This window comes from Triturus cristatus, chromosome 4_1 (assembly GCF_964204655.1).
Source record: "Triturus cristatus chromosome 4_1, aTriCri1.1, whole genome shotgun sequence".
Taxonomy (NCBI): Eukaryota; Metazoa; Chordata; class Amphibia; order Caudata; family Salamandridae; genus Triturus; species Triturus cristatus.
The window spans coordinates 729390778-729414409 of record NC_140585.1 but is presented as its reverse complement, the minus strand read 5'-3'; the positions used below and the strand labels follow the sequence as shown (position 1 = coordinate 729414409).

General features: G+C 50.3%; 1 protein-coding gene across 2 annotated transcripts in view; it reads left to right on the top strand.

The window, feature by feature from the left end:
* EEA1 (early endosome antigen 1) overlaps positions 1-23632 on the top strand; it is a 603471-nt gene that overhangs the window by 201317 nt on the left and 378522 nt on the right. For both annotated transcript variants that reach the window (XM_085653202.1, XM_085653203.1), the window contains exon 14: positions 19235-19438. In XM_085653202.1, the coding sequence (XP_085509328.1) occupies positions 19235-19438 (204 nt within the window). The remainder of the gene's footprint in view (positions 1-19234; positions 19439-23632) is intronic.

Below are 23632 nucleotides of genomic sequence, written 5' to 3'. Positions count from 1 at the left end.
CGTGGTTAATCTTAAACGTGGGGGTTCCCGGGCTGTACAGTGTCAGCGTCGTGTTCGCAACGCTGGCCGGAGCATAGCAGTAGTGTTTCGGTATAGCTCACTGAGGCATGAAAGTTGACGCTTAAGTTCGGCGAGTCTAGCCTACAGTTTCGTAGTCAGGGTCCATGCGCGGGGTGTATGGCGCGCATCTGTCCCCCTAGCGCTGCGCCCCTGAGGCCGCCGGTTATTGGGGTTATGTCCAGTATTCTACTCAATGTGCCCTTGTCAGGATCTCACTGAGCGCTCTGGACGTACCCATCCTTGGTGGGGTGCGTATGTCATCGCATCTCTGCTGCCAGAGAGCGGTGTGTGCTTAATAGGGTATCGCTCTGGGGATACCGGACGACGCGTCCATACTCTGTTATCCGCGATAAGATAGGAATCTGGTCAGGGAACATGGCCAGTAAACAAACTGTTCCCTACGCTTGTGTGGCGATATGGAGAGTAGGGGTTAGGGTTGTAAATTCAAGTGGGGTCAAGGGGAGGGGGGGGGGGAGAATCATCGTGTGCTGTAGCGGGGGGGGGGGGGGGGTTGGCAACTGTCCAGTGGGGCACAGCGGGGCTGTGCACTGTGTGCAGGAAGCAGCGGACGGGAGAGGGGGGGAGGGGCCCCCAGGCAGGACGTAAACCCAATGCTTCGGTTCCCACGCGTAGTTCCTTGGTGTGCTGGGTGCTCTGCTGCGTTGGGGGGAGAAGGGCCAAGTGTGGTGAGGCGGTTATGCCTTCTCGTCTGTGTTCCCAGCCAAATGTTATGTGTGCAACTTCGGAGCTGGGCAGCAGCGTTCGCTTGGTGTGCGATATCTGCGTGCTGATGTATCCCTGATGTCGGTCTCATTTAGGGCGGGAGCAGAGGTCACCAGAGGCGAGCGGGGGGGTCGGGAGTTGACTCCGCCACGGCCTTAGGGTCGTCTCTGTCTGTCATTCAGAGATCGGGTAGTTCTATAGTTTCAGGTTATCCCTCATTCCTGGCAGGCCATCTGGAATGCTTTAAGGCGGTCGTCCCAAAGCTGGGCGATGGGGAATTTCCGAAGACCCGCGGTTTCCTCCCGAAGGAGCACCATGCTCTCCGCTTGTGCCCAGTTAATGAAGGAGGCTTTCCAGTGCCTAATGTGCGGGGGGGTCGTGGCCTTCCAGTGTTTAGTGAGCAAGCGCTTGGCCGTTATAAGCCCCATGTCCCAAAAGCGTGCCTGCACTTTATTTTTTGTGCGCTTATACAAGCCTAATGAGCATGCCTCCCATGTGCGTGGCAGTCGCTCATCAGTGTCGCACGCGAGTAGTGTCAGTGTGTCGTCCCAATATGCCCGTATATCAGGGCAGTGCCACAGCATATGTAGGAGGTCTGCTCCCGGTAGCGAGCAGCGCTGGCAAGCTGCGTCCGTCAGTGAGAAGTATCTATTTATCTTGTCGGGCGTGAGGTATGCACGCTGCAATATGTAGTATTGTATAAGTTTAAAGCGGGGATTACGGGGGATGTTGGTCGGGCCAGCCAGGATCAATGTCCATTCTTTATCTGTCCAGTCTCTTCCCCTGTCTGTCGCCCAGCGTTCTCGCAGCGGTAGTGTGGATGGTTGCGAGTGTGCCTGTAGAGCTTGCGCTAGCCAGTGTATGATGTGCGAGCCATTGCCCATAACATGCAGGTATTGTATGAAGCTGTGCATCGGGAGTTCCTCTGTGATGTCGCCCCAGGAAGCAGTGAGCGTGCGCAAGAGGGACGCGTGCAGTAGGAACTGCCCCATCGGGAGAGCTGCGTCATCAGTCAGGTTTGCGAAGGTTAGCAGCTCACCATCTGCATATAGGTCACCCAGCGTGTCTACCCCTGCATGCTCCCAGCTAGCCAAGTGGGCCTCAGTGAGCGGTCCCGTCGGCCCAGGTGCGCCTAAAAGTGGTAAGATCGGGGCATAGGGCTTAGTCGCTCGTGTGAGATGAATGCACCGCAGGAAACACCTGCGCGCCACCGCCAGGTATATCTGGGAGGGACATTGAGTGCGGGTGTTCGGATGGAACAGCGTGTTAATTTGCGTTCGTGTCCAGGCAGCTGCGTTCGAGGCGGTATCCTCGAGGTGCCTGCCGCTCAGCCATCCCGCCACCCATTGCATCTGTGCCGCGAGGTAGTATAGCTCCATGTTTGGGACTGCCAAGCCCCCCGAGTCTGCAGGCATGTATAGTTTGGCCAGCACCACTCGTGGTCTCCCCTTGTTCCAGATGAGGCTGCGCAGCAGCACCTCTAGATCGCGGAATATCTTGGTGGGAACATACGTGGGCACGTTTGCAAAATAATAGAGCAGTCGAGGCAGCACAATCATCTTGGTCAGCGCAATGCGGCTGGGCACATTGAGTGGTAGGGTGTTCCAGAAGCCGATTTGCGCTCGGATGGAAGCTATCGTTCGGAGGAGGTTGCCCTCCAAGACGTCTGTCGGGTTTCTGTATATTCTTATCCCCAAGTAGCGAAAGGTGGTGGGGTACCACTGCAGCTTGTCCCCGCCAAGACGGATGTCACATTCAGGCGTGTCCTGACTAAAGGGGTAGGCCCCCGATTTGGACCAATTGACTCTCAAGCCCGACACCTCCTCAAAGGTGCGGAAAATGTCAGTAAGGGAGGCGGAGATGGCAGTTATATCTCTGACGTATAGTAATAGGTCATCCGCGTACAGTGACACCGCATGCAGACCATCCGCTAATGGGATTCCCCATTCCAGTCCATGTGCCCTGAGCGTCACGGCCAGGGGTTCCATGGCCAGGGAAAACAACAATGGCGACAGTGGGCAGCCTTGTCTCGTGCCTCTGCGTACCCGGATGGCGTCTGAGAGGAGCTGGCCCGTGCGGACACGGACTGTCGGTCTGCCATAAAGCAGGTCGACCATGGCTCCGTACCCTCCCCCTAGTTGGTACTTCTCCGTAACTGCTCTCAAGTACGGCCACTCGACCGAGTCAAAGGCCTTCTCCAGGTCCAGTATCAGGCATCCCGCTCTGGGCCATTGCCGTGTGGCATACTCCTGCACCCGAAAGAGGCGTCGGATATTGTGAGAAGTGTGGCGTGTGGGGACAAAGCCATTTTGATCCTGGTGCACCAGGTTGGGCACATGGGGGGGCCAGCCTCCTGGCTAATGCAGAGGCCAGTATCTTGTAATCCGTGTTTAGCAGCGCCAAGGGGTGGTAAGAGCCCACCCGTGTGCTATCTTTGTCAGGTTTGAGAATAGAGACCAGGGTGGCCTCGTTTAACGTTGGGGGCAGAGCGGCGTCGTCCGCCGCCGCGTTGTACATTCTCAGGAGTTCCGGGACGAGAATATCCGAGCCGGCCTTGTAAAGCTCAGCTGGTAGCCCGTCCGGGCCAGGGGATTTGCCATTAGACAGGTTAAAGATGGTTTCTCGGAGCTCGTCCGGTACGAGTGGGGCTCCCAATTCATCCTGCTGCACGATAGTCAGTTGCGGCATTTGCAGGGGGGAGAGGTAGCCAGCAATATCAGGGTGGGGGACTGGTAGGCGGGAGCGATACAATGCTTCATAGTGGGCGATGAAGGCATCGTGTATGCGTCGTTGCGTGTATACCAGTTCCCCTCCCTCTGCCCGTATGGCTGCCACTGGGGCCGAGCGGGCTTCTTGGGAAATCAGCCAGGCTAGTAGTTTGCCTGGTCTGTCACTTAGGTGGTGTGTTCTCGCCGAGTGTGCAGCGTAGTTGATGTTTCGGAGTCGCTCTAATAGGCGCGCATGTTCCGTGTGGGCTTCGTGTAACGGGTCCTCATCACCTTCTTTAGCCCCCTCCTCCCTGGCGAGCAAGTCAGACTCCAACCGGGTTAGGTCCCTCTCCAGTTGGTGTCTCATGTGGCCCTGCGTGTTCAGACAGTGTCCTCGGAGCACTACCTTGAAGGCGTCCCACTCCACCTGGGGGGTGGATGCCGTGCCTGTATTGTCTTCAAAGTACTGTGCAGCACGCGCGAGTAGGGAATCGCGGAAAGCCGCGTCTAGTAGCAATGCAGGTTGCAGGCACCATGTGGGCACAGGGGGGTGCGGTTGTTCCCAGGTTATGGACATAAAGTGTGGGTTGTGATCTGAGTGCGTGCGACCCATGTAATGTGTATCTGTGACGTGGGGTAGAAGGCCAGTGGATGCCATGAACCGGTCCAGTCGGACGTGCAAGCCATGAGCGCCTGAGTAGTAGGAATATGCCCTCGTCCCCGGGTTGCGTGTTCTCCAAACATCGTGCAGGTCCCACTGTGTGGCCCACTCCAGTAGTGCTTTCGTGGCTCCCCGTGTAGAGGCGTTAACTGGGGGTGGGGAGGAGCGATCCAACGTTATATCTAGAGTGCAATTATAGTCTTCCCCCCCCCCCCCCCCCCCCCCGTATCCACGAGATTGCATGCCAAGGTGCCATGGTCGCTGAGAGACGCGCCAGGAAGCCGCCCTGATCGACGTTGGGGGAATAGAGGGACACTAGTGCAATTGGCCGTCCATCTAGCCTGCCTTGTGCAGCGGTATATCTGCCCTCCCGGTCTATTGCAACATCCGTGACCTCCCAAGGGGTCCCGGGGCGGACCCATATCAGTGTTCGGCGAGCGTATGAGGAATAGTCCGTGGCATACAGTTGCCCTCGCCACCTGCGGTGCAGCGCCCGTACCTCAGCCCTGTTTAAGTGCGTTTCTTGGAGGAGCGCTATGTTGATTTTATGTCGTTTTAGATATGAGTAAATGTGATAGCGTCTAGCCGGTGTGTGCATTCCCCTGACGTTCCAGGTGCATATTTGTACATTAGCCATAGCAGTCGTGTGTGTGTGTGTGTCCCGCTTCCTCCCAAGATGGAACGCCCAGCACAGTGTTCCCCCATGTCCAGCGCTTCGCCCCCACCGCAAAGTTATTGTTGGTGTCGTACATGCAGTGCCATGATCTACAGCAGGACATGGGGATAGGGAAGAAAGGGAAAACATATAGCCTCAACATGGCAACAAAGTCAAAAATGCCAAAAGGTCGGCTGTACAACATGTCGCCGTCCAAACGCTCAAGTGAGCTCGTAAACTATACAGTCTTGGGGGGTATCTTGTGACTTATATTGTAACAGTAAACAAAACGGTGTAGTCTTTGGAGTGCTCGGCATCCCTCCCGGGTGAGGAGTGGAGGCCGCCGCTGTCCGGCGGACGCTCAGTGTCTGCCGCTCAGTGCCACATCAGCGGCGTACCCGGGTGTCAATCGGGCGTGGGCAAGGGTCTCAGGGGGGCGCACCCCTCTCCGAGTGTCTCTTGTGCCAGCAGACCGTTGGGGCAGCATCTTAGGTCAGGCGTTCGTGCCTGCATTGTGGGTGATTGAGTCTGGTGTCTACAAACAGAAAATGTACTCAGTGTCTGGCTCCATTCTCGAGTCCCCGGAGCAGCGATGGTCCGGACGCAGGGATGCCCCTAATTCTCCCATTGGGGGGGCGAGGGAACGAGGCATGAGCTTAGGTAGGTCTGTACCGTGCCGCAGGGGGCAGGCCGCCGCCGGGTCCCAGTCAGCCAAAGAGATCCACTGTTTGCGGCGTGACGTCCGGGGGTTCCCCAGAGCACTGGGTATCCGGGATACCATAGATCGCCTCATCATCCGTCAAGGACACAGCAGGGCTAGCGCCCGGATGAAGTGATTGCGCCGGGGAGTTACTGATTGCCGCCACCTTGCGTAGGGCATCTCGCTGTTCGTGCTGAATTAGGTCCACCGATGGGGAGTGAATCATCGCTCCTCCGGCCAGTGGAGGCGTGGGCGATTTGCGGCTGTGTCGTCGTCGTGGGCCTTGGGTCCGCTCAGTGGTGGCGGTTCCCAGCACTCTTCTCGGCGCCTCGGGCATTCCTCCATCCAGCCAGGCCTCCGCTTCCTCAGGGCTCGTAAAAAAGTGTGTCTTGTCTCGTGCTATCACTCGGAGCTTGGCAGGGAAAAGTAGCGAGTACTTGAGGTCTGCTTCGCGCAGTCGCCTTTTTACTGCCAGGAAGGAATGCCTCTGTCTTTGCACTTGCACCGTATAGTCCGGAAAGAACATCACCGGGGCATTATCTATGTTGATGTCCCCTAGTTTCCTGGCTTCGCGAAGTATGGCATCGCGATCCCTGTAGTTGAGGATCCGGAGGATAAACGGTCTAGGGTTAGAGCCAGGGGGGAGCGGTCTCGTGGGCACTCGGTGGGCTCTCTCCACCACGAAGTAGGGGGAGAGCACGCCTTCGGGCAGCAGTTCTCTTAGCCATTCCTCCACACGGCGAGCCGGATCCACCCCTTCCCATTTCTCCGGAATGCCCACTAGGCGGATGTTGTTCCTTCGCGCCCGTCCCTCCGCGTCCTCGGCTCGGTCTTCCAAAAATTCCACTCTGCTCAGGAGGTCTTATACTCTTTTGTCTGTCTGCGCCGCCTTTGGTTCAATGACTGCCATTGTATCTTCCAGTGCCATAGTGCGATCTTGTAGCTTCTTATGGTCGGCCCTGAGGTGGGTTAGGTCTATTGCCACGCCATCGATTCTGGTCTCCAGGGAGGTGCGTGTCTGTTGGAGGGAGTCTTCCATCCTTTCCATGGCTGCTAGGACGCTGTCCAGCTTAGACGCCACTTGTTCAGTATCCATCTTGGGCGCCGCTTTTGCGTGCTTTCCCTTTGTGGACGCGGTCCCTGATCCGGTGCGTGTTTGCACCCCTCCAGGCATGGGGCTGGCGGTGCGCGCGAGGAAGTCCCTCCTGTCGCGGGGGGGTGGAGGCCCGTCCAACGTGGCGAGTCACCCCTGCGACGTCGAGGCTGTCTTTGCGGGTCGTAGGCCGCCCCCAGGGAGTGGGGTGTCCCACACACTTATCCCAGTGCGCCACTGGGTTCCGCAGCTGTGGGCCTCCGGGTCTCGTGTAGTGTGTCCTGGTCGTCGCGGCTCCGGAGGCGCCAGGTAGTGAAGGGCCCGACATCGGCAGGCGGATGCCAGGTGTCCCCTACCAGGTTGTGTGGTCGCATCCGTGTCTCTCGCCCTCTCCGCGAAGTTGCTCACCTCCCGCAGTGCCTGGAGGCGTAGGTTCTGCACTGCAAAGGGCTATGGGATCCAGCCAGTCACGCCGTCAGGCCCCATGACGCCGGCGGGCAGCGGCGATGGGGGTAGCTATGTCCATCAGTGGCGTCGCCCCCGTCCGGTCGAAGTCCGTCCCCAGGTTCCAGTGTTCTTCAGGAAGGGGGGGAGAAGCCCTAGCTCAGGAGAAGCCGTTTCGGAGCAGGGTGGGGGGGGGGGAGCCCCAGTTTCCCCAGTTTCCCCTCATGCGCCCCTAGATCCCACTATCCGCGGGAGTAGCCCACTCCCTCAGGAAGCGAGTCAGCCCCAGCAGCGTCCGGAGAGCATTAACTGCTGTGTGTTAGCGGATAGGCACCGTCTTCGCCTTGGCGCCACCCCGCCGCTCCCGGGACCCCAGGCAGGCAACTCACGTGCAGGCCAGGCGTCCAAGTCTCCTCTCACGTGGTTCCCCTAGGCCGCCCTCAGCCGGCTGCCGCCTCCGATTGTATCTCCGGGGGGGGGGGGGGTGTGTGTCTCCAGTGTTCTCCAAAGCCAGCCCCAGCCGTGCGGGGGACCGCTCCGTGAAGGTCGCGGGCTGCTGCTTGTTGCCGCGATGTTCCCCCCATAGGCCGCAGCACAGGGCCCAGTAGACCGCCGGAAGCCAGGAGCCCCTGCAGCGTCGTCGCCAAGGCGGCCTCAGCCTCGCCTCTGGGGTCGGTGCGGAGTCTTACCGCCGATCGTCACCGGAGGCAGCCGGAGCGTGCACCGGGGCCCAAGGCAGGTCCGCCAGCAGTATCGGGCCGTGCAGGGTAATTTTAGCCGGAGAATCGGCCCGGGGTAGGAGAGCTCAGCCGGGAGCTCTACCCAGGCACGTCCATCCGCATCGCGTGTTAAGCCACGCCCCCCGCTAGATATCCACACCCATTGTCCAAAGGCAATGCGATATGGATGAACTGGTCAAACAAATTTGCATACGCTTTTCCACCTCTCCCACTAATTCCATTAGTGGTACGAAAGCTACAACAGCATTCCCTAACACTGATCCTAGTAGCTCCAACATGGGCCAGACAACCGTGGTACACCACACTGCTGGAACTCTCGGTAGTACCACACCAAAAGCTACACCTCTCACCATGACTCCTAACCCAGAACCATGGAGAGATCAGGCACCCGGACCCAGCTCAGCTCAACCTTGCGATCTGGTTCCTGAGGTCCTAGAATTCGGATACCTTAACCTTCCCCCCTGATTGCATGAATATTATCAGGGAAGCTAGACGCCCTACTACTAGGGCATGCTATGCTGCAAAGTGGAAATGATTTGTTGTTTACTGCCACAACACAATCAATCCTTTAAATGTATCCATACAGCACATTATATGTTACTTACTCCATCTACAAAGGTGTAACCTAGCATATACTTCCATTCAGTTACACCTCGCTGCAGTTGCTTATTATTTACAGAACAGGCAGCACCTATCACTTTTCAGAGTGCCTGCCATCAAGGCCTTTATGGAAAGCCTCAAAAGAGTAATTCCACCCAGAGTACCACCCTCACCTGTCTGGAACTTGAATATAGTTCTCACAAGGTTAATGGGACCCCCTTTCGAACCATTACATAAATGTGAGCTCCAATTTCTCACATGTAAAACAGCTTTCCTAGTGGCCATCACTTCCCTCAGAAGGGTTAGTGAAATACAAGCACTCACTATACAGGAACCTTTTCTCCAAATGCATCAGAACAAGGTTGTACTCCGCACCAACCCAAAATTTCTACCCAAAGTAATTTCTCCATTCCATCTAAACCAGTCAGTAGAATTACCAGTCTTTTTCTCACAACCTCAAACCGTTGCGGAAAGGGCTTTACACACACTGGATGTTAAAAGGGCTTTACTTTACTACATCCAAAGGACACAACCTTTCAGGAAAACCAAACCGCTATTTGTCTCCTTCTCTCCACCACATAAAGGCAACCCTATTTCTAAATCAGGGATAGCTAGGTGGATTGTAAAATGCATACAGATTTGCTACCACAAAGCAAAACGAACTCTATCTGTTCCCCCTAAAGCCCATTCTACAAGGAAGATAGGGGCTTCTATGGCTTTTCTAGGAAACATACCACTAGATGACATCTGCAAAGCAGCGACATGGTCAACACCGCACACTTTCACAAAACATTACTGTGTAGATGTGCAAACCAAGCAACAAGCTAGTGTGGGCCAGGCTGTACTAAAAACACTGTTCCAAACAACTGCAACGGATGCCGGTGGTCGCCGCTAGGGTTGGGTACTGCTATATAATCTATGCACAGTGTATAATCTGCAGCTCATATGCCTCGAACGGAATACGCTACTTACCAGTATGCATTTGTTCTTGGCATGTAGAGCTGCAGATCTATACACGCCCACCCGCCTCCCCGGCTACCTGTATCCGTTCCAGTTTATCTTATTTAGATACAACACACATGGGTTTCTTTACTGTTACTACTACGCTCCATCTTTCCCTGCTGGCGAAAAACAATCGGAGGATGGAGCCAAAGCCCATGCGCAATACGAACCAAGGGAGGAGTCACCGAACTTCCAAAGACTTTCCAAGAGGAAAAACAAACTGCAAACATCCGGGCCCAACACCAGATGGCGATCTATGCACAGTGTATAGATCTGCAGCTCTACATGCCAAGAACAGATGCATACTGGTAAGTAGCATATTCCTTCTTCCTGAAGGGGTCAATACAACATAACTTTGTTACATAAGGCAGCAGCAAGAAAGACTGAGCTAACATTATTCTGCTTGAGTTTTGTTGTTTAGGGATGTCACTAAAATATTGTTACGTCTTCCTTTTATTTTTTACCATTTTGTGGTCTTTGGTCTAATGATGCAGGGTTTTGAAGCATGTTTTAAACATTATTTAATTATTTTATAAACTTTAGAGAATCCAGAAATACATTTGATTATTTCACTGATAGGCAAAATGGCTAGTTTCATACAAATCTTTCCCAATATGTACCATCACATTTACCCACAGACAAAGAATGGGTGAAACCCTTTGATATATCAGCCCCTTTTCTAGCGATTCATTATTGATAGTAGGTGAATTGCCAAACACCCTATGCTTTAAATATTCAATGCAATGTGTAGTGACAGGTATATGTGAAAAGAGTGCTGTCACCAAGAACCTGGGATAGTTGGGAAAACATGATGCCAGATGTTTGGAAAACATGGAAAGCAGTGTCACTTGGAATGCTGCTGCTAAAATCTCTTACCAAGTTCAATAAAGATTTGAGGATATTGTTTGTATTTGCAGTAATTCAGCTACTTATATGAAAAAGTTGTGTGATGACCTGTCAAAATCAATACCTGAGCTGAAGTGCTTCCCTATAAGAGATCCTTGCTATTTGCAAGATGGTATGCTGAAAGCATCTTTACAATCTTCAGAGTTATTGAAAAATGCTATTGACTTTGTAGTCCATTCTGGTGCACTGTTTCTTTATGTACGGGAACTAAAAACGCAAATATTTCTCATTTTCTGCTTTGTGTGGCATCAATGAAAGAGTAATTCCAACTACGTCATTTAACTAGTGATTCTCAGTCCTAGAGGCCGTGAGTGCTATATTATCCATGTGGCGATCGTTTACAGAATTTGTGCTTGGTGATGATGCCAAAAGTCAAGAAATGTGAGGATCTTCGGTCGCATATTTATACTGATGTGAAAAGAAGTACACTCTACTGCATTAGATTTTTACAGGAAAACATGATTGCTGCAGTGAGCATAATAAAAAACTAATCTGAAAACACCCTTGTCTACCAAGTATTCATCGTAATTAGTGTAGATGTGAAACATCTCCTTGTGAGTTGGCTAGCAGACACTTTTAGTGATGTTGGCACTCTAACATGTTCCATGTTAGAATTCTTGCCACTTGGGAAGCAAAGAAATGTTGAGGAGGAATTCAGGAAATTTCATTTTACAGTGCATGAGAAATGGCTGGCAATGATGAATAGACATGTCCCTTCAGAAACCTTGTCACTTCAAATCAATGAAGCCTCACTGAGGTGCTCTGTACAAGTTCTAGATCTTTTCCGTAAATGGTCATTTTCTCCGGACTTTGTAAAGAACTGCTTAATTTTTGACCGCTTCAATAACTGAGGGCATATGCACCCAGTTCAACACATATTTGCAGAACCTGTCCCAGAGAATCGCAATCTTTAGGTGCACCAGTATTGGCATGGAAAGCTATGTCAGTGGCCACAGTTAGCAAATTGTGTACTGGCTGTTTTGGCGTTGGCTCTCTCAAGTGCCAATGTTGAGAGGGCGTTTTCACAGATAAATTGTTTTCATGGGAAGGAAAGAGCGAGTGTGCATGACCAAAGACTCACTAAAGAAGTATTGTATGGTGCACTATAGTAAGTTTAATGTATTTGAACCTCATACACCCTGTATGCTCACTGCATATACACATGCACTATCAGTGCGGAAAGCAAGCAATAATAAAAGCAAAACGTTCCATAAACACCGGAAAAACACTGTTTCTGTTGTTAACTGTGCGAAAATTTGTAACCACTGATAAACACTGTTTTTTTTAAGGTATTGAAAACACTGAAAAAACCCCACCAGAATTTACCAAAAATAGAAACTGAAAACAGGAAAGCCTAATCATACCATACACAGTGTTTCTATGTATGCCGATCTCCTCATATACATCTGAGACATCACCGCAGACCTAACACCCATTTGGGTCACGCTGACAGAATTTGCGAAGGTCTCGGAGCTAAGAGTAAACTAGGAGAAATCTACGGTGTACCCGCTACAGTTAGATGTCCTTGGATCATTGATATGGGGGGCAAACAGACATAGGGTAGCACTGGTGAAGCTACAGCTACCCACCACACAAGGGGGTCTGGCTGCTCCATCCTTCGAATCCTATCTTCTAGCCGCACAGTTACAGTGGCTCTCCTATTGGACAGTGGGCAGACACATAGCAGAGACATACACTATGACCGGCCCAGTGCCCATACCAGAAATCCGACGATTGCTTTTGCCTGGTACTAAGCCTCGCCGTACATACCCTCTACAGGTGACAGTTGCCTGCCAGTGCATGCAGAGAATACACCGCATGGCGCCCGCGATGTCCCCATACTCTCCCCTTCTCCCGTTAGTCGGTTGGCCCATGCAGGAACACTACTATACATCTACCATGCTCCGCACTTGGACAGACTGCGGTGTCACTGAAGCCGAGGGTCTGTTCGAGGACGGCCAGCTCAAACCCTTTCAACGCCTAATGGAGGATCATGACCTTCCCGCCGGCCAGTTTTTACTCCCATCGCCAACTCCTCACACATTACAGACAGTACCACAACCTTTCGACAGGGGAACCACCTATACACCCGGTCATACACACACTCTTGCACATGGGAACAGGCCGTCATTTGGTCACATGGCTCTACAAAGCTATCAGGGAACTCGGATACAAACCACTAGAGGCCCTACGGGCCACCTGGGAGGACGAACTAGGCCGCTCACTACATGAGAGAGTGGGGAAAAAGCTCTCGAACACCCCAAGAAGGTGTCTCGAAATGCGCGATTCAAGAATATAGAATTCCACATCCTCCATAGAGCGTACTTGACAACAACACACCTCCAACGCTTCTATCCCGACACTCCGTTCCTGTGCCCCAGATGTCGCTCACCAGCGGCAGACTTCCAGCATATGTTCTGGAGCTGCCCCACACTGCACTTGTACTGGCAACACATCCATAAGTCCCTCGGGGATCTTACTGGACTCACGTATTTGAAAACATGGGAAGCCAGTGCACAGGGTATCTATCAGAAAAGAAAACAACACAAAGTACCCCTCAGATTTGCCTCACTAGCCATTTTACTGGCCAAACGCAACATTGCTATGCACTGGCGGTCTCCTACAGGCCCCCGGTCGCTGCTTGGGAGGGTGCGGTTCAAAAATGGGCATTAGCGGAGGAAGAGACATTACGGGAAGAGGAGGTAAAAGGGTTGCGCAAACACCCCATATCACTAGACTGGTCTATCCTACTGAACCACTTCAAACAATCACTGACCCATGAAGACCCGGAAGACTGCTCTGCCGCACCGCAAGACAGACAGCCACCGATACAGACCGTGAACATGGATGCCAGACTCCCTCACGCGACACACATAGCAATCCATTAGCTTCTAAGTACTATACTGTATGCCCAATGACAGGCCAGACCTCAGTGCCGAGTCTACCATGACCTCACCTGGCTCACCTCCCCCCCCCCCCCCCCCCCCTCCCTAGTTTGTTTCCAACCCAGTTCTGTTCAGGAATTTTATATAGAATCATGTCCGCACGGACTCAACGTTGGACTGATCACTGCATGATGAACAATGCATCTGTTTTGACGTCCAGAATATGTAGTTTGAAAATGTGTCACATGATGCAAAATGTCACTGCAATTAAAAATGCCAATAAAAATGTTTAAAAAAAAAAAAGCTTTATGCTCAACACCCTTGCTCAACTGCTAAATAAATTAAACAGTTACTCTGAGAGATTCTCTTCCACAACCTACCCGCCACCCTGAAGGAGGCCTTAGTGGCTGACCTGACCATAAAGGAGATGGAAAAGGCTATCCTGGCGATTAACCCGGGGGAAAAAGTCAGGCCCAGATAGCTTTGCTCCAGGATTCTGTTGCAAATGCCATCTAGCTCCTCATTTACATCCTTTATACAGAGAAGCTCACAAGGCGGGAATCTTCCCGACGGAGGTGGACTCTGCGACTTTAGTTTTCATCCCAAGGACAAATGATACAGAACCCACTTGCGAGAACTTATGCTCCATTTCCCTGATCAACATGAAGGTTAAAATCCTTTAAAAACTTCAGGCTCTTCGCCTTACTCAGGTTATTGAGGCTTTGGTCCACCTGGATCTCAGTTGGCTTTATGCCGAGCTACAGTATCCACCACTGTATCTGGTGAGTGCACATAGCACTGGCCCGGTCTTGTGAACTCCAAGGTCCCTGTGCCCTGTTACTTATTGATTTCGAGAAAGCATTTGACACGATTGACTGGGCCTTCTTGGAGGGGGTGTGGAGATCATGGTATTCAGCCTAAAGTTTTGCTCTCTCGTGTGACCCCTGTATGCGCAACCAAGCGCCCAGGTCAGAATAAACAGGGCACTATCAAAAACCTTTCCTATCGACAGAAGGACACACCAGGGCTGCCCCCTTGCCCCACCTCCTTCTATTCTCCCTAGGGATTGAGCCGCTGGCATGGCTGATACAAAGTGATGCTCAGATGACCAGTTTGGTTTGGGGTGAGGGGATAGAGGACAAAATCGCACTCTAACCAGATGACGTCTTAGTGTTCCTAACAAAACTCCCTCCTTTCTGACCCTCTGTGCCTTAAACTGCTAAGCTTCCACAAAGAGACTTTAGGCCTTCGTTTGAACCGAAACCAATCCCTCCTAGTGCCAATCAGTGGCAACTCGTATTCGGCCTCCTGGCAGGGCCATTCTAGTCCGACACCTAATTTTTAAATACTTGGGCATCACCATTGCCCCTAGAACCCTAACTTACATGACACCTGAACCTCACACCCCTTCTTCCTCAAGTGAAGAAAGACCTCGTGTGCTGGCGTGGCCTGCCGCTTTATATCCTCGGAAGGGTGTTCCTTTTCAAGATAATGGTTCTCCCTCTCTTTTTTAATATATGTACTTTGAAAAATTTCCTGCCACTGATCCGGAACACTTGGTTCACGAAGGTTGCCGTTGAAATTCGCTCCTTCTTCTGGGCAGTCAAGGCCCCCCTCATTGCCATGACCAAATGTCGTCTCTCGACATATGATGGAGGGATGGCAATGGGCGACATACAACTATACTTTTGCATGGCCCAAGTGCTGGTGGTAAATGAATGGCTACTGGAGGGTAGCATGATCTGGCCTAACCAGTGGAACTCTCCCTCCTGGGGCTGGACAAACTAAGGGACCTCCTATATGGCAACCCCTATCCCGAAACACTTCCCCGAGGCCATCAAGCTAGTTCTCCTGACATGGAGGACTTTGCTGTGGGCCATGGTGGACAGACACTCAGTAGATTCTCCCCCCCCCCCCCCCCCTGCCTTTTGGGACGGCAGTTACCTCCCTCACACCACACAATTAGAGGGCTTCAACAGATGAGACAAGATCTGGATCTCCACTCTGGGGGACATTTGGCTGGGTGGTCACGTGTTTTTTTTCAAAAGCTACAAAACCAGTTTCAGCTCTCCAAAACACAATTCCACCAATATCTTCAGCTCAGGCATGCCCTGGCAGAGTACCAGTCTATCAACACCCCTTGTTTGTAATCTCTGCATGCAAGTAACTACTCTAAAATGCAAAGGATTCAATAGTATTATTTTACAGAAGTGTGCCTTTCTCCCCACGCCAAGAACCTCTGCATCAACATCGACCGCAAACTCGACATGACTGCCCAAATTAATGCTGCCACCACCTCATGCTTCCATACCCTAAAGATTTTGAGATGGCTCGCAATCAGCACCCAGAAAAATGTGACATGCTCTGGTCACAAGCAAGCTCGATTTATAAGAACAATCTGTGTGTCGGGATCAACAAAAAACTCATCAGAAGCTGTGGACCATTCAGAACTCAGAGGCCAGAATCACTCAACCTCCCACGCTGCTCACCCATCACAACGCTCACCCATCACACCGCTGTTGAAGAAGCTCCACTGGCTCTGCATTCACAAACTAGCGCAATTCAAATTCCTCACCAGCAATTTCAAGGCATTGCATAACACTGGCTCAGCATACCTCCACAATCTCATCTGCGTTCAAAAACCTTCCAGATGCCTCCGCTCGTCCGGACTCCTACTTGCACAAATTTCACGCATAGAGAAAACCAGATCCGGCAGTCCAAGCATTTTCTTATATTGCTCCTAAAGCGTGAAGCTGCCTACCACTACACACAAGATCCTCCTTCTCACTTCTTCAATTCTGCAAGAAGCTGAAGACCTGGCTTTTAGAGTGTCCTAGTAGGCCCTTGGTGAGACTAAACTCACACCTGCTCAGCACCGGGATACCCTTCCGGGTGTGCTCTACAAATCTGCATGACCTAATCATTTGAGAGCCTTCCATAATTCAACCCTCTCACAGCAAAACTCCTTATGGACTCTGTCGGGAAGGGGGTGATTTCTTAAATCTACCACACACGTGCGCAACATCCTTGAGCAACTAGGATACCTGAAGCAGAAATGGGAAAACTGGGTGGAGACCCTGGACGACGCTGACTACCGCTAGTCATAAATGACACCCCAGTAGTAGGCCATATCCTCCTGACTCCGGCTGATCCAACTCCACTGCCTCCATGCCAACTTTCTCGCGTCTTGATGCTTATGGCACGCTGCCGCTCTCAGCCCTACTTGTACACCATGTGAATGGCCTGACGTCAACTTTTTCCAAATGGTTTGGAAAAGTCCTGTGATAAAACACTTCGGCGTCACACACTCCAGAGTCTTAGGGCACACTATTTTTCCTGACACACAAGTATGCTATTTTGGGAATCCTGGAAGATGTGGATGAAAAAGAGGCATTGCTTGTAATTTCAAGAACCCTCAACCTCCCACTTTCCCTGCCTGGAGAAGAGGGGTGGACTGGTGCGCTCAGCAAGAAAAGCCAATCTAAGAGGCCAGGGGCTGCCCACAAAATATAGTAAAATACGGGGCAAATGGTGGTAGTAGTACGGCTTGAGGCCCCCGTTGGGGATGGATTAAGACGGTCTCTCAGATTTATCTGCTGTTAATGTAATATTTTGTATCTGGAAGTTGGGACTGGTGCAACAAATTTTATTGAGTTAATATAACGAGCATAAATTTGGTCATATAAAAGGTAATTTTCACAAAGTGATCCATAAGACTCTTTCTCAGAACCTGAGAAAGTGAGAAATGGTTCAATTAAACCAATTACATATGCAGAACTCTGCTGTAATCAGAAGAATAGTTTAAGGAAAATGCCTGCATATGCAGGACCCTACCATGATAAATTAATTGGCTTGTTCAGGGCTCATACGTAAATAGAGCCTCTTCATGCATAAAGCCTGCAAATATTCAACGATCTCATATAAATAGAGCTCTGTTATTTTCAGAGGCCCGTATAATCAGAAAGGTAGCATAATCAGAGTTCAGGTCGAAACCATGGCATAATATGAGTCCTGGCACTGTCTGATAAGCTATTACAAAAGCTGAGATATAATGAAAAACCCTGCTGTTATCTGTCACCTCACTACATATCACCAAATTGGATATCTATTTTTTTTTTTAGCAAGATGATTTATGAGCGTCTCTTCTACTGGACAAGCAGATCTTTTACAAAATTCCACACCCCTGCAGAGCCAAGCCTATATTAAGTTAGGGCATTGACAAGTGCAATTTAATAGGGGAATCCAGCAACACTTTTTTTTGCACTGTGCTGGTTATGTGTATGATGGGAGTTTGTAATATGTGCTCTGCCTGCTTGGTGACACATGGGATCGAGGTTTGAAGGACAGAGGTAGGAAATGTTGAGATAGGGAAGATTGAGGGCTAGAAGAAGGTAAGGTGGTGCCGGTGTTACACTATTTCATTATCATGTGTTATGATGATGTGATAACTAAGCAAATAAATAGATGGCGGTCTTTTTTTTCTCATTATAAAATACACCATTCCTGAAAAATCTGAATTCCAGATGTGCATGTTTTTTAGGGTATTTAGGTAGGGAAGTTGATCAGTCGTACATTGCACTGCTGTGCCCTGCAGGAATGAGGCATCTCTCTGTAACTAGCCTGCGTGTTCCTCAGGACAGTTTGTTTTTGTCTGTGTTAGCGAGTTGCTGGCCCATACTGCCCTTATGACTCAAAACAATTCCTGAAATGAAATGAATTTTCATTGAATTCCAGTAACTTGTCCCACCTTACCTAGAGTAGGAGGGTGTAGAGCACAAGTTCTGCAGTTCAGCGATGAGGCATTAATTTGGCTGGGTCCCACCTGCAAAAAGAGGACCCAACAAGCAATCTGGACTACAGTGTTGCTGCCTTGAGCCAGGATTCAGTCATGAATAACAAGCCTGTTATAGCGTATTGAAACTTAGATTTTATGAAGGGTTTAAAAAACTTAAAAATACTTCTATCCGTGTCCATCTATGTAGAAACAAATCTGTATAATGGGATGTTGTGAACTGCCACCCTCATAATGGTGCTTATTCTGACCTAAATATTGTTCAGACAATGGAGCACCCAGCTTCCATGGTGTTGGTGTGAGCTGTTTTCTTGACACTGTTCAAGGTGTAGCATTAATATGAATAGTTGGCAGCAACTCTTCCATATCAGCAAGATTTGCTAAAGTGAGTGAGACTTGTGAATTATTTTAAAAGAACTTAGTTTTTTTTTAAACTAATTTCTTTGATAACTGACAGCACATGCTGACTCACAGAACTGCACGCCATTTAGAAAGAACTTAGTAACACTTGATCATGAACACATTGATCCTATGTGTGTAAGGTATGCTCAAAGCTTGCGCTGTAGGAGAAAAACGACTGTGCTTTATGTAATCTTTGGTTTGCAGTGACGAATGGAAGCTGTCAGCAATTGTCAGACGTCTTAAACAGCTTGCTTACTCTTTTTGGGGGGGAGGGGAGAGGGTGTAAAATTCTGCATAATTTACCTTTGAATAAGCAAAAGCAAAACTTCAGAAAAGTTGTACAAGATTAAATTTTTGTTTTATTTGACACTGTATTTTAGAGTACATTATGAGGACACAGCTATTCAAACAACAACAAAAAAAAGCGCAAACCAACAGCAGTCTTTTGCCTTTTGATTGTTAATTTTATTCCCATACGCTAATCTTCCGCCCCTGATGGTGGATAATTACGTGATGTGTAATTTTGTGTAACAAGCGTAGTGTGAAATTATTACGTGTAATTGCACAGAGTTAGCAGAAACGTATCGACAGTGTAGAACGTCAAACAATCTAAGGGTTGCATTAAAGCCACTGCAATGATGAGTAACGTCATCCATACCATCAGCTAAGCTCACAAATTGGCAACAAAACTTTCAGCCGATTGATATGACATTTTTCGATCTATTAAATTCAAATCACAGACAAAATTATTGTTAGCTGTACTCTACACTCTTAAATATTTACCATTTTACACCCCCAGTGTTTTTTGTGTGTGTGGCTTGAAAGCTTACCAAATGTTTAAATCCTCTAACTGAATTTTACAGAATGATTTGGAACAAGTGCTACGCCAGATTGGGGATAAAGATCAGAAGATTCAAAATTTTGAGGCCCTGTTAAAGAAGAGCAAAGAAAGTATTTCACTTCTGGAAAAAGAGAGGGAAGATCTCTATGCCAAAATTCAAGCTGGTGAAGGAGAGACTGCAGTTTTAAATCAACTACAAGAGAAAAATCACACTTTACAAGAACAGGTAAACATTTAAGTGGTTTTTTGATTTACAAACAATAACCGTGTTAATGATATTTGTGTTTATCCAGTATTAGGGTATCTTTCATAGATTCACATGCCTGAATCATTCCCCGTCGTCGGGAATGGGAGTCACCGGTAAATAACAAAGTAATGTCCAGAAGACATAAGACAGTCATAGGCCTCAGAGGCCTTAGCTTAGTAAGCTATCCACGTCCTTATGTAAAAAGGACCAAATTTTGGCCAGAGCCAATCAGCTAACACCACCCTCTAGAACCTTCCTGGTAGGAGCTCTAGTCCCTCAGATTTTCTACCGCACGTCGTGCTAAGGGAGTCTCCACTGAGCTCTGCTCATTTCTTTGGATTTGACAGCATTTCTCTCAACATTCTGGATTTTCAGCATGGCTGATACACCTAAGAAGGGTTTATTCAGGCCCTGCGCCTCTTGTGGAAAAAAGAGGCTACATATCGACGACCAACACAAGGACTGCTTGTATTGTCTCTATCCCAGTCACAGTTCTAAGGACTGCAAGGTATGTCGGACTTTCTCATCTAAGACCTTGCAAGACCGAGAGGGGCGCCTTTTAATCTGGCTGCAAAGGCTAAAGGACAAGGAGGATGTGGCCTCTGAGGAGAGTGAGAGTTCTTCAGTTGCGTCTCACTCCTCATCTAAAAGACCAAGGGTGGCATCGCCGGGCCCTTCGTCGCAGCCACCTCAAAAGAAGACGCAGAAAAAGTCTTCAGAGGTCCAGGATTCGCCTGTTCCAGGGAGCTCGTCTCCTAAGGTGATGCCCCACACCTTCAAAAAGCCTATTGCCACCTCGTCGACGACAACAATGTCGACAGTAGCGTCGACGAGAAAATCTCCTTCGACAGCGATTTCAGTTACATCGTCGACGACGACTCTATCGACGATGACATCCCATTCCATGTCCTCGACGACGACAACTCCATCGTCGACGGCAGGCAAGTCAATCCCGTCGACGTTAGCCATAAAAAAGGCGTCGTCGAGTAAGCTGTCGACGGGAGCGTCGACGACGACGACACCGTCGACGAGAGCTTCATCATCGTCGACGACAACATCGTCGACGAAGACACCGTCGACGACGAAGACACCGTCGACGAGAATATCACCGACGACGCCGTCGTCGACGTCATCGTCGACGTCATCGTCGACGAGGAGACCGTCTTCATCATCCTCGTCGTTGACGACGACCCCGACGACGATCCCGTCGACGGCATTGATACCTGTAACGTCGGTTACAGCTATACCATCGAGCCCCTTGAGGAGTATGGACACGGACGACCAGAGTACATTTGTGCATGTACAAATAACCAAGCGTGCATTGACTCCGGCCCTCACTTCGCCCAGTAAGGTCTCAACCTTGCCTCCCACTCGCCTCTTTGAAGAGGAGGATTCGGACGACGCTAGTCTCTTTCCTGCGGCGACTAGTCCATCACAACTCCATGTGAAGTACCAGGATGTCTCGGATTACGAAGACAATCCCCAGGATTATGAGGAGGTTCCTCATCGAGAATACATGCCGCCTCCACCTTCCATGGTGTGTCTACCGGCAACCTTGGTCACAGACCTTCAGCTCTTAATAACGGACTATAAGCAGCGTTTTCCGACTCCGGCACCTCCACCGATGCCTGCGGGGCCTTCCAAGGAGGAGGCTACACGGCCACGACCGCCTCCACTGCGTTTGGAGAGGACGGCACCTCCGCCTCGGCCCGCCACGGACGACGAGGAGGAGGAGGAGGAGGAGGAACCTGAGGAAGGAGAACTCCAGGACGTTCAATCCCAACAAGATGAATGGGACGATTACATCCTTCCGGCTCCTGTTTCGCCTGTCCCTACCACAGCCGACTCACCGCCCAACGACATCGGCGGTTTCCACAACATCATTGAAAGGGCGGCCCAGCGCTTCCAAATCCCGATGCCTTCGCATCAACAGGACTGTTTCTTATATGACTTTAAGGAACCCTTCAAGAAGACCGTCCGGGCAATTCCGATAATAGATTATATTTGGGACCAGGGCATAAAGATAATGCAGAACCCATCATCAATGCCACCGGTTCTACCACGCCTGGACAAGAAGTATAAAGCTCCGGACACTGCTCCGGTTTGTCTTACAGGCCATCCAAAGCCGGACTCGGTTATCACTCAGGCTGCGCAGAGGAGGTCAAACAACCCAGCTGCGCTGTTGACAGCTCCGCCGGATAAAGAAGGGCGACGTATGGATAACATAGGGAAACGTTTCTCCTCTATGTCAGCCTTGACAGTGCGTGCCTCCAACGCTACTGCACTATTGGGACGGTACAACCGACAAATGTGGGCGGACATTGCCCCATATCTAGCGGATTTGCCCTCTGACTTAAAAGAAGAGGCAAAGAAGATTCTGTTGGAGGGTGAGCGATCTGCCACGGAACTGATAGACTGTGCAATGGATATTGCTTCCACAGGCTTTAGACAGCTGGCTGGTGCGGCTGCTCTCCGGCGCCAGGGTTGGCTCAAGGCAACTTCTTTCAGGCCGGAGGTCCAGACAAAAGTCCTGGACATGCCTTATGATGGCCAGTTTCTATTCGGTTCTCTTATTGACGAGGCATTGCAAGGTATCAAAAAAGATACAGACACTGCCAGAGCCCTGGGGTCTCTGCAATCTCGGAACCCTTCCTTTCGTGGGTCAAGAGGAAGAGGCCAGACTTCCTCCAGAGGAGACTTTCAACAGCGTTCCTCTTTCTCCTCTTCCCAGCAGTACCGTCCACAATCTCAGCAGCGACAACAGTCGTCTTACCACAAAACTTCCTTTCGTAACAGAGGAGGAAGACAAAAAGGTGCCGCGCGGCGGCAATGACTTCCAGATGCAGCCGGGCTCAAACTTGTCTCCACCCTACAAGATTGGCGGAAAAATCTCCCATTTTCTCAAAAATTGGCAAACGATAACTACGGACCGATGGGTCCTTCAATTAATACAATTCGGCCATTCCCTGGAATTCACACAAATTCCTCCTCAAACTCCTCCCCGCCAAAGGGCTCACAAAAACCTACGCCCATTACTCCAAGAAATAAAGATTATGCTTCTAAAGGGAGCTATAGAAAAAGTTCCCCTCAGCCAACGAGGGAGAGGGTTCTACTCCCATTTCTTTCTCATCCGAAAGAAAGAGAAGAAATGGAGACCCATATTGGACCTCAGAAATCTCAACAAATTTCTGAAAAAACAGTCGTTTCGAATGATTACCATACAGGAGGTTTTGCATTTACTCAACGCAAACGACTACATGGTGTCGGTGGACCTTCAAGACGCCTATTTTCATGTCCCAATACACCGCAACCACAAGAAGTTCCTGCGTTTCATGGTGGCGGGCAGGCATTACCAGTTTCGGGTTCTGCCATTTGGGCTCAAATCAGCGCCACGCATTTTCACCAAATGCCTAGCACCAGTGGCGGCGTACCTACGCCGGTTCCACCACCAAGTCTTCCCGTATTTAGACGACTGGCTTATCAAGTCCCCATCACAAGAAGGCGTGATAAGTTCTTCCAACGCTTGTCTGACACTCTTCGAGTCACTGGGGCTCACTCTCAACCACGACAAATCTGTCCTGCAACCATCCCAATGCATGCAATTTTTGGGAGCCACACTAGACACCATCCACAGGAAAGCATTCCCGTCACAGGAACGCCAGGACAAACTTCAATCTCTGGCACTCCAGGTAATGACAAGAAAGACACTCTCGGTGCGCCTCTTCAAATCCCTCCTCGGGATGATGTCTTCCTGCATTCTTTTAATCCCACATTGCCGCTTGCGGATGCGACCCCTACAAGAGGCTCTGTCGAACCAGTGGATCCAGTGTACAGGGTCTTTCGACGACGTCATCCAAGTAACCCCGGCGATCAAACAGGCTCTGCAATGGTGGGTTTGCCCCAAGAACCTTTCGCAAGGCTTGCCTTTCTTGCTTCCTGCTACTCCTCATATAATCACCACGGACGCTTCCTTAGAAGGCTGGGGAGCTTTCCTTCAGGAGCTACAGATAAGCGGAAAGTGGTCCCTTTCGGAAAAAATGCTTCATATCAACCTTTTAGAGCTCCGAGCAGTCTACCTAGCTCTAGTGGCTTTCCTCCCGAGGATAAAGAACTCAGTAGTGCTTGTCCGGACAGACAACACCACGACAATGCACTACCTGAACAAGCAGGGAG